Here is an 11,591-nt window from a genome sequence, read left to right on the forward strand (position 1 = left end):
GCGAGCACCTGAGCTGCGACCAGCTGCAGCTGGACTCACCACAGTAGTCCCCTAATGTGAGAGGACAGGAACTACAACTTACTTTCTTGCTCGTCAAGGTGAAGAAATATACGTACAGGATGACCAAGCAATTAGCCCAAGATGATTTCAATGGCCAAGGTGAAAGTAGATTCCAAGCCTCTTAACTAACTCCCAAATCTTACTATTGTAAAGCTTTCAAACAGAATCTCTGCCAACCCCCACAGCGCTTCTGGGTAGATCAAGGGGTGAATGCAGCCCCACCCTAGGGTGTGTAGTTTGCTGAATGAGGAGTTCGTTTCCGTCACTGCTCTCATACAAGTATCTTTGTGCTGTGAACAACCGTACATCTCTACATGGCCGTTCTACTCTTAGACTACCTTTCCCTTTTTTCCAAGTAACGTAAAGATAAGAAACCTGGATAAAAGTTCACTTTTGGTGCCCTTTTGAAGAGTAAGAGACCAGAAATTGTTCTTGCTTTAGTGATTGAAGACAAAATGAACAATATCATTTGGCAGAGAAAGGCAGTCTCCATCTTTATTCTGGATCATGACCTTCTCTTGTACAGAGGGAGAAATGGAGAGGGGGTGGAGCCCTGGACACCTCAGTGAAAGAGTGTCACTAAAAGGGTTTTATTTTGTCCTCTATTTTTCAATACCCTCCCCTACTTTCCTACAGTGGCCTGTGATAGGCGAGGCACCCTGGCCATCAGGGAGAAAGCCACTTCTTTGTCCTCATGTCAGATCATTCAAGTCACCAATCTCTGCATAGGCACAGGTGCTTTCTTCCCACAGCAGGGCTGCCTGGAACAAGCCCTTGTGTGTGGTCAGCCTGCTCTCTGCAGAGAAAGAGGAGGAGGCAGCGGCTGGACTCTGGGTCCCCTCTGCACTGACGCAGGGCCGCTGTGCGAGAGCCCTGGGCAGAGAGGAAGGAACAAGGGCAGGGAGGGGCAGGAACATTTATAAAGTATCTGTGTAGAGGACACTTCCTGGACACGCTGGGTAGTCAGACCTGAGACCAGTGCACTGTGGGGCGAATCACCTTCCTTTAGCGTGGTGCTAAGTGAGGCCCGGGTCATGCAGCTGCTGCGGGTCATGAGGAGCCCTGTCTGTTGGACTATTTGGGTAATGGCTTCCATTTCTTATCCCACTAGTTTCTTAGCAACCACAGGCACTCCCAGGAAAGTCATCTTTCTCTTGCTTGGTGTCCCAAATCCTTTCTCCTCCAATTTGGGAGCCTGGGTAGAAAGACAGAGGGATCAAGAAAGCAGCATGGACGGGTCCAGAGATGGGGCTGAGGGCTTCTTCACTTGGCGATGAGCAGACAGGTCCATTCCTTCCTCCCACAACCCCTCTGCTCACACTGTAATGCTCATGGATGTGGACCCTCCACAGACTCCCTGTCTTCATGGCCCTGTTGGGCTTTTGCTTGTGGCCAAATCTAGAAACAGGAAGGAGAGTCTCTTGGTTTTCCATTAACGATTACCTGCTCTCATGGAGCAGACCTCCAGCCTTGTCTCCGTGAGCTCATGTGTCCCTGTTGGCTGCAATCTCTATTTCATGACCAATAGCAGTAAAATCTGCAAAGTTTGGTAGTGATTTCATCTCATTTTAACTTGGAAGAGCTTCAGAGTTATCCCTGAGGCAGCGTTGGCCTCGCTCACTGGCCATCAGGAGATTTCCCCTGGAGGAAATAAGGGGAATGGTGTCCCAGGTGACCCACCAGCACTGGATGAGGGTGGGCCACACATTGCATTGCTCTCTGTCATGTGTCATGGCATGAAGAAGGTTAAGATTTTGAATATTTAAATATACCTCCTAAGGACACATCCATCCAAGCTTATAAAAGGTGATTGCTCACCTGGGAGCAATACCTGGGGTGAGGTGCAGACATTCCACTGACCCATGTGTCCACCCACTGGCCAAATGCAGATTTGTTGCAGGTGTGTTGGGCATTTGGAATGTTAGACTCGACCCTTCCCTGCAGCTCCTGGTTGAGGAAGATATACAGGCAGTGCTCAGCCAGGCCCATGAGCTGCCACAGCCAGGGTTCTGGGAGTGAGGCCCTCCTTCTGATGGACCTGGAGACAGCAGCCAACAATTCACAGGTGAAGACTCACGCAGAGCCTTGAACTGAGTTTCGGAATATCAGAGTATCAGGCTCAAAAGGTCTTTCATATCTGCATCTTCATCCTTGAGGTGTTTGGAGGGATGCCAGCTCTTTTTTCTTCTTGAAGAACGTGGGGTATTGGAAGTCATCTCCTCGGTCACTGGAGAATTTTCCTAAGGGTGGAGATGAGACCTGCCATCCCACTTTTCCCAGGGTTTCTGCAGACTGGCCAACAATGGAGAACCCAGCTTCCCCGGTGCTGCCCTGTGTACACCTCCCTGGGAACTGACGTCAGGCCCCCAGTCAGCATCCTCCCTGGGCTAAGGAACTAGCAAGGAGAGCTGGCTGAGGCCAGTGCCGGGACCCAGACCCACCTTAGGAGCCTTCCAGCTTGCCAGACCCTGGCCAACTCCAGGGGGCCCTACAGGATTTCAGAGCACCAGTCCCTTTTGTAAAATGGCACACCTATAGGGTTCAAGTGTGGGGGTCCAGGCTGGCCTTTCCCTTACCCACTGCACAGCCAGCTGAAGAGAGTACTTGTTCCAAGTTCATTAATGGAGCTGAACTGCATACTTCACAATTGATGGGGCATCTCCATGGAGGATCCCAGGGCAGGAGCCAGCACAACAAAAGTGAGAAGGAAGCAACTGTACACACAGCAGAGAAGGTGCCCCTGGGGCCATTGTCAGGTGCTGGTGGGGGTGGGCTGGGAAGAGCCCTGGAGGGGACCAGGCAGTGTTCAAGGCATTAGCCAAACCCTGCATAGAGGATGGGGCCACTTAGCAGCAGCAGAGCTGGGGCTGTAATGGCGTTAGAAAGGCCATCTGGACTCCAAGTTCCATGCCCACCAGGGCAGGAGCTGCCCATGACCACCCTGCTCAGCCCATCTAGAACTTGCTGAAGATGCGGCCATGCAACTGATCCACGTGGGGGCTGGTATGGGGCCACAGACATGCACTGGACCAACCCAGTGTCCTCAAGGCAAAGGCAAGCGAGGGAGATTGGAACTACTCAGTGGGGACCTGACCTCACGTGGGGGAGACGAACAAAGGCATGTCCAGGAGAGTGTGTCACCTGTCAGCTTCAGATGAGAAGGTTCGTGCCTGGCCCTGGCCCTGCCCACTCTGCTTCCCTCCCTCCCTCCCCTGTCATGTATCCGCACTTCGGAATATTCCCCTTGAGGGAGTAAACTGGGCTTCTAGTGCCCGTACAGGGTAAGCCACTGTAAGGGAGAGCTGGGCATCTCACGTTTCCTGTGGGGCAGGGTCCCTTCTCTGTGGAGGCTGTGCTCCGCAACCTGCCCCCCATACCTTGTGGACCATAAAGGCAACAATCAGAGCCATAAAGGCAGCAGTTGGTGCCCTGGTGCTGTTTGCAAAAAACCTGATAGAACCATTCGTCTACCAGCAAAAGGTTTCACAGGCAGAGAAGAGAAGCGGCAGGAGCCTTAGCTTTTGATGACAGTTGTGTCCCCTTGGTGGGAACTGGGCTTTTCATCCCAGTCAGAGGCTCTAGTTGTCTACAGGTGACAGAGTAGAACTGTCTGATGGAGCTCTGGACCTGGCGGTGTTATCAGCCGTGCTGAGGCTGCTGGCCATGGTACCGAAAGTGAGAGGAAACGTGGTTTATCCTTTCACCAAGGAGACCGTAGAGATGACCCTTGGCGGGGCAGACCGATCTTGCTCGGCAGGTGTGGGATGCCTGAGGGAACAGCAGCTCATGTCTCCTTGGGAATGGCAGGGCCGGGGCTGTCCCTGGTCTCCTGCTATAAAATGGGACATTGGCATTTGCTGTCTTCCAGAAACAGAGGTTATGAATGGAGACTTTTGGAACTTTTACACCTGGATGGCCATTAAATCACCCCAAACCCTATGTATTGGGGTATCTGGGGGAGATGTTTTGGGGTGGTTCCAGGTCTTGAAGACAGCAGGCTCTTCTAGGGATGGAGCAAAGGAACTGAAAGGAAGCAGGACCAGGAAGTGAGGCTCTGTAGACAGGAAGGGACAGGGGACAGAGAGCATGGTGAAGGATGGCAGCAAGTCCTGGTCGGGGCTCTCAGGCTGCTCTGAGAAAGGCCACGTTGTCATGTCCTTATCCTTGTCGCCTGTCTCAGCACATGTCATGAGCCAAGGCCTCCTGGCCAGCCCGAATGTGACCAGTTCCACGAGGCAGGTGGCACCGCAGGTGGTGCGAGCCTGGTTCCTGCAGACAGCCCCGTCCCTCACCAGAGGACAGGTCTGCCGTGCCTGTTTTCCAGCCAGTGACAGGTCTGCAATCCCCACAGGGCTGTGGCTCAGGCAGGGTGCCCATCCCAGCCCTTGCCTGCCCAGGAATGTTCTGGTGGCAAATGGAGCTATCATTCTAATGCTGGCCCGTGAGCTGACAGCTGGAGGAGCCCTGGAGTATCCTTTCTGCCAGCTTGTCACCCAACTCCTGGGAACTGCTGGGGACAGGTGGAAGTTAGAGAAACAGCACAGGTCCTGGTCAGAGCAGCGAGGGGTGTGGGCCGGCAGACACAGGGTCAGGACACAGGATAAGAATGTCCCCTATGCTCATCTGATCCAACCTTGAGTCCCGGGACTCCCAGGGCCTGTCACTGTCACCAGCCCTTGCACTTCCCCAAGAGCGAATGCCTCTCCTTAACCTTGGTGCCCAGGAGCCCGCTTGCCTTACCTACCCAGCCCTAGCAATCATCCTCCTGGTCCCTGATTCTAGGGTGAATAGCTTTCTCCAGCCCAGCATTCCTGTGGGACTAGGGTGGGCTGGGCTGCTCAACCACAAGGCCCCCGGGCCAGCCCTGCCTTCCCATCTTTGTAGTTACCTGTTCTCATTTGTTGTAATCTATAGCCACAAAACCCGCAGGAAAAGGGGAGAAGTAGCCGTCTTCAGTTCCTCATTAGGAAACCACGCAGCTCCCCTCTGGCGGGGGAGTTGGGGTCTGGTGCATAAAATGTCAAATTGCAGAAATTAAAAATGTAAATGCTGGCATCTAATTAACCAGTTGACAGCAGTGCACAGCTGCAAGTGACAGTGACTGATTGCCTTCTGCCAGCCTCTCTCTCTGAGCAGCCCCCAGCCCCGCCCCTCTCTCACTTAACCCCCAGAGAGCGGAGGACATCAGAGAAGAGCAACTGCTGGAAAGAGTCTTCAGGCCGCTGGAGGAGACTGTGCCTGCAGGAGGGAGCGTCACAGGGACACCAGGCAGGCTGTATCACTGGCAGGCAGCTGGAAGCCAAGCAGATGCCCCTCTTCCTCCTGACCCCCTCTGTCAATGTCTTGCCCACTCCCCAGGTCCTCGAGAGCTGTGAAGGCTCCTCCTGGATCCCACACAGAAGCCCCGCCAGCAGAGACCACTGTGGTCCCCAAATGACTCCAGCTTCTCTCCCCTCCCATCCCTCGGCAGGTATTACTCCGACATCGGGAAGATGCCGGCCATCAGTGACCAGGACATGAACGCATACCTGGCGGAACAGTCCCGGCTGCACATGAGCGAGTTTAACACCATGAGCGCGCTCTCGGAGATCTTCTCCTACGTGGGCAAGTACAGTGAGGAGGTGAGCCCCGCCCCGCCCTGCCCTGCCCTGCTCAGGCCTGGTGGGGGGAAGAGGGCAGAGAGGGAAGAGCTCCGCATGCCTCAGTGTAAAAGACCAGTCCTGAGATACACCCCTCGTATCTCTGCTGGGAGACTCTACCCCAGCCTGCAAGACGGAGACCCTAGGGTGGCGCCATTCCATACATTCTGCCTTAGTCCCTGATCTTCCCAGGTATCTAAATTCCTGTCTCTTTCATTTATTCTTATTTTCTTCCCAATATTCCTCTTATATCCCCCATTTCTCTCTCTAATTCTCTTTGAACAGCACCTTCCCCTGGGAAGGCCATATAGTATGGCACAGTATTGAGTAGAATAGAACAGAACAGAACCAGAACAGACTAGAAATAGAATAGAACATGGTAGAATAGAATGAACGGAATGGGATGGAATGGAATAGTAGCAATAGAAATAGAACAGAATGGGCTAGAAAAAAGAATTGAATAGAAGGAGGCATAAAAGTGACCAAAAACAGCAGACTAGGAGCAGGATGGAATGGAATGGAATGGAATGTGCTTTTAGTTGGGTTCCCTCGTTGGAAAGCTCCAGCTGGGATAACCATCACTAGACTCTGCCTTCTTTCTGGTCAGTACAACAGTGCTATTGGCCACGCAAGTATAGACCAAGTGGATTGGAATCCAGATTCCCTGCATCTGAGCACAGAATAACTGTGGAAGAGCGTAACAAGAGCGAAAGCCAGTGCGCCAGGGCCTCTATTTTCTCGCAGTCTTGTCACCCAGAGAGGGTCTAGGAGGGTCTAGGAAATCCCAGCAGGCCTACAGCCTGGTGTCCTATAGGCCCTAAGCAGTATAGTTTGTGAACCTCAAGTCAAAGAAAAACCAGCAGAGTCTCTTAGGGGACAGACCCTGGAAACCAGTCTACAGGAACAAGTTCTCCCCTGCTGTGGCAAGGCACGAGAGTAAGGACAGTGTGTGATACATCAAAGTGTCCAACTCCCTCATCTTGACAAGGACTGTCCCTTACTCTGCAAGCACACTTGTCTTCTCTGGTGTCAAAATGTCCTGCTTTTATGAAAGGATGGTATCAGTAAATGGCAGTTGTTAGCCAGCTCAGAAGTAGACAACTCTAGCTCAATCTCCATTAAAAACGCAATAACTGGTATAAAATCCAAAGTTCAGGAGCCTCCCTTCTCCTTCCTCCTTCCCTTCTTTGCCTCCTCCCTTGTCCCTTCCCCTTGGGTCCCCAACCACAATGCACACCACCCTGTTTGCCTGTTGCCACCCATGGCCTGAACATGTGTGCCTGACTTTGTCCTCTGCACTGGAGCAAACCAGGGATGGATGAGTTGCTCCTACATTTTGCCAGTATGGGAACGGGGTTCATTCAGAAAAATCACCATTTGTCCCAGATCATCCAGCTGGAAACTGGCAGAGCCGTTGCTCAATCCTGCACCTCCTGAGGCTACGTGGGATCCTGGCTGACTACCCACAGGCACTACAACACTGCCACTGTCCTCCACCAGGAAAGGCTTGGGCAGACCTAATGGCCAGTCAAGCTTACAGCCTTGCCTTTCTAGGGATATTTGTTTCTTTACAGGCAAAGTTAAGACAAATGATTTTCAAAATGTGGACATCCAGGCCGCAAGCAGCTGATGGGGAAGATTTTCCTTTTTAGGAAGCAGGGGGAAATCACATTTCTGTGAAATCACATTCTGCTGGACACGGAGCCCACACTTTCCATCAGACATGTAGCTCTCTGCCCTTGAACCTGTTGTGTCCATAGCCTCTGGCCCTGGGCATCTTCAACAGAGCTTCTGCCTTCCATCAGTGTCTCTCGTGAACAATGGAATGCACACAGTTGTTCAGACACGACAATTTGTGTGTTGGCATCCTGGGCTCCCGGGTCTATGGGTGCCCGCATGCTGTGTCCCGTGTCCAAGTGCCTCCTGCACCTGAGCTACCCAGGTTGCCACTTACCCTGCAATGTGGTGGGTGCCTCTGCAAGTACCCGACTTCCCAACCTTATGACCATGTCCACATGGTCTGTGTATACTCTCAGATCACAGAGCACACCCAATCTAGTAACCCTTTCCATTCTTGTCCCTTTCACAGATCCTTGGACCTCTGGACCATGATGACCAGTGTGGCAAACAGAAATTGGCCTACAAACTAGAACAAGTCATAACCCTCATGAGCTTAGACAGCTGAGAACCGTCCTTCCAGGGCCGCCCTGGAGGGAGGGACACACCAAGCCGTGCCTCAGTCTAGATTTCATCTTTACCAAGTGCAAGTTCCGACTGGCATCAGCAGCATCCCCGAGCAGCGCTGTCTCCCCGCCCCGCCCGCTCTGCCTCTCTGTCTCTCCCTCCTTCCTGGATTCCTTCTCTTTCGGTTGCTCTGCCAATACGCTTGGACCAAGCTGCCAACCCTCAGTCAGTCCGGGGTGGCCAGGCCCACAGGGAGGGTCCTGTCCAGAAGACATCAGAGCGGGGCTCTCTTTCCAGCTCCTCCTGACTCCACACAGCAGCAGTAGCAGGGCCCAAATGTGGATAGGAGCTGTGGACAGAGGAGGTTTCCATGCTGCTACGTCACATGCCGCTTGAGAGCCCCAACTTTGGTCCTAAACTTGGCTTAGGGAAGGGGCAGTGAGCTTAGTATTATCTTCACGGAAGACATCACATGGCTCCCCCTTCCCGCACCTCCATCTCCGAGAGGTCAATCAGTGATGGAGGCACTTCGCACCTGTGAGAAGACAGGCCTCGCCTCCTACGTGTGGCAGCAGGGAATGTGTAAGGAAGGGGAGCTCCTGGGGGCTGCTCCCACATGCTGGGTCTATGTCCAGAGGCCTCCTGTCCCTTTCCAATCTCCTTGAGGCCCCTCCAAGTGTCCATGCAGGCCTGTCTGCCCCCCCCCCTCCTCCCTGCCTGTGGCAAGCTAGGCAGGAGAAAGAATAGCACTTACATTCCACCATGGAGACGCTCCTAACCTTCAAATCTGGCTCCTAGCAGCAAAAGCAATGTGGAGGGGGAGAAACGGAAAGAGAGTGGCATCCGCCATGGAAGCGGCTTCTGTGGTTCTCCATTCACCCCCAAATTCAAATGTGTCGCCGCCATTGTCATAGGTCCAGTCCATTGCCAGAGCCTTAAGTGCTGTCTAGAGAAGGCATCTCCACCCTCCTTGGTTGCCCTTCGCCAAGGGTCAGCGTGAAATGCAGAGTGCATCCAGGAGATTCTACCTCCAGCCGTCTCCAAGGCTCCATCCCCACCATCCTTGAGAACTCCACAGAAGGCCGGGGTGGACAGTCTTGTTCCTGTCCCCCCTGCAGAATCTGGTGCCATTGCTATGCAGATGACTTTGTCACTGGGCTGTCCAGACCTCCTAGGGAATCATTTCATGGCCATCTCGGCTGTGTCTTCAGTCATTCTCCGTCCCGATCCCTTCAGTAGTCACAGCTCACCATGACAACCAATGCCAGCCAACCCCGGCCCCAGCTTGTTGTGCCTGGGAGGGACTGGAAAATGAAGCTAAGGGACCTGAATGGAAATGGAAGGAGGGACATGCAACTGACCACAGCCCCAGCATCCATCTCTCCATTCATCCTTACATCTATGGATACGCCATTTTAGCCAGTCAGGCAAATGTGTGCTCAGAAATGTGTACTAGGTAAGCAGGGGCCATGGCAAGAAGTATTCTAGTGGTGGGTCCTGGGAACTTATACTCTCGAAGGGACCTTAGGTGCTGTGTGGTCCGGTCTCCACCATAAGCAGGAATCTCTTCTGGCAGCTCTACTCTCTAGTTGTCCATCACTCTGGGAGACCAGGAGAAGCGTCATGGAAGATGGTGTTGATAAGGATCCCACAGTCCTGCCGTCACTCCCTGAGCATCCGACATCCTTCCTTGTCATCTATCAGTGAGGAAGGAGCCACATCATTTCCAGCAAAGTCCGTGCAGCATCCTGCGCTTTGAAGTACCTTCGCCCCTTTGGATATGAATAAGTGCGTGTATGTGAGCGCATGTGCACGCAAGTATTTGCCCCAGGAGTAGGCAGAGAGCTCCGGGAGATTTCTTGTCCTATGTAGGAGGATGTTGAAGTGTTTTGCTTCTCTGTCCCCTTGCTCATCAGTTCGTCCTGCAGCTTCAGGACATTTCCACACTTGCTTTCTATGCTGCGTGCTGGTGGGTGGGAGGAGAGGGGACCTGTCCACAGGTGATCAGGGTGGTCATCTGCCGAGGCCTGGACTTTGGTGACCCAGAGCAGGGCATCTCATGGCATTTCAGAGGACAAATGGAAAAAGACACAAGCAACCTAACAACCAGGAAGAGGAGAATGGAAAAAGATGCTTTTGAAAGGAAAAATAAATAACCAAAGGTTTTGGCAAATGGCCAGGTGGGAAGCGAGGAATTTTTTTGATCCTTTTATTTCCTCCCAAGAAGCCACAGGACCTGACAGGCCAGAAAGGGTGCATGTGGGAGGCAGGCTGAGGAGGCAGCTCAGCCACTGAAATATTTTTGCACATACGAAAGGTTGGGAGGAGAGAGACGCAAACCTATTTAACACAGATTTGCTGGATGGAAGCCGTGTGTGAGTGCGTGTGTGTCTGGATGCATTTTGATTTATTTTTTAAGTTTTGCACAGTTAGAGGAAATAAGTGAACAAGTTGGGAAAAAAAGGACATGGTTTTGCTGAAGTTTTTATTTTTTACCTGATGATTATTATTGTTATTATTACGTTGTCGGTACAGGACTCCCCACCCCCTTGTTTTTGTTATAAGCAAACCTTCATACACCTCAGAGAAACATAAATGTCAGGAAGAAAGAGGAGAAGGACAGACAGGGGTACTGGCTTTCCTCATTTCTCCTGGGGCAGGACTTTGGGGCAGATGTTACTTTGATTGGTGGTGTGGGTGTTTCTGGTGCTTCATTCACTCACATTCTCTGTGAAATTGGCTGGTCACCTGGAGCCACAATCCATCTTGCCCATAAAGAGTCTTCTTTCCTTTTGTTCTCCATTTCTTCTGTTTGGCTTCTTGGTGCAAGTGTGAGATCTTTAAAAGCAAAGATAGGCAATGTTGTCCAAAAGCTGTTCTTGTCCCCCTGAATCTTCTTTCCCAGCTCCCTGTGGGATTCTCCAGCTCCTCTTGGAAGGCCGTATGCCCAGAGAGCTGCCCAGGAAGGCACAGGGGTTCCCAGAGAGAGGCAGTCCTTCCTCCATGTCAAAGTCAATTTGCAGGGTCGCAGTTCTGTAGAAGGTGGAACCAGGGAAGAAAGCCAGTTTCCTGACCTCCCCCTTACTTGCCCCCTGAGCCCTTTTTCCCTTGAGACCACAGGGTCAAAAGAACTAAGCCAGGCAGAGATTTTGAATGTCAGAGGGAAAAGAGCCGATGTCTGGGAACCTGGGAGCTCGATGGGGTCCTGAATTTGAAAGAGTGGGTGGAAGAATGGAGAAAGAGAGCTGCAGGCTGCTCATTTCTCCTGGGGCACATGTGGGCTTGGCCCCCTCATCCTTCCCTGTGGGGGGAGTCCTTGACAGTTCTTATAACAGCAAAGGGCATTAGGTGAAGTTAGCTATGTGTCAGTTACTTCCTCAGGAAAATACTTTCTTGACTTTGTCTTTCAATATGGTTTTCAGTTTGGGGACAGAGAATAACCCAAGTGTCCCCCAGGCCAAGGTACATCATACAGCCAGAGCTAGCCCCTAGCATCTCCCACATGTGAGCCAGGGTACCCCTGGGGGTGAGCTCAGGATGCTTGAGTCAGGCTTCACCCAGAAAGAGATGTCCTTTCAATAAATCCTAAAGTTTGAGGCAGACTGTTCAGGACTGTTCCCAGGGAGAAGCAGGAGCTGCTGACTGATAAGTTCTCTCTGTCCTTGTCCCCTCAGGCTCAGCTCCCACTCCCAGCCTGGGGTTAATGAC

General features: G+C 52.3%; 1 protein-coding gene across 2 annotated transcripts in view; it reads left to right on the forward strand.

The window, feature by feature from the left end:
• Nucleotides 1–10,877, forward strand: part of PLXNA4 (plexin A4) — a 422,599-nt gene extending 411,722 nt beyond the window's left edge. For both annotated transcript variants that reach the window (XM_079150155.1, XM_079150154.1), the window contains 2 exons: nucleotides 5,531–5,681; nucleotides 7,789–10,877. In XM_079150155.1, coding sequence (XP_079006281.1) covers nucleotides 5,531–5,681; nucleotides 7,789–7,884 — 247 coding nt within the window. In that variant the 3' untranslated portion in view covers nucleotides 7,885–10,877. The remainder of the gene's footprint in view (nucleotides 1–5,530; nucleotides 5,682–7,788) is intronic.
• Nucleotides 10,878–11,591: the final 714 nt, after the last annotated feature.

Source organism: Sciurus vulgaris (assembly GCF_902686455.1).
Source record: "Sciurus vulgaris genome assembly, chromosome: 8".
Taxonomy (NCBI): domain Eukaryota; kingdom Metazoa; phylum Chordata; class Mammalia; order Rodentia; family Sciuridae; genus Sciurus; species Sciurus vulgaris.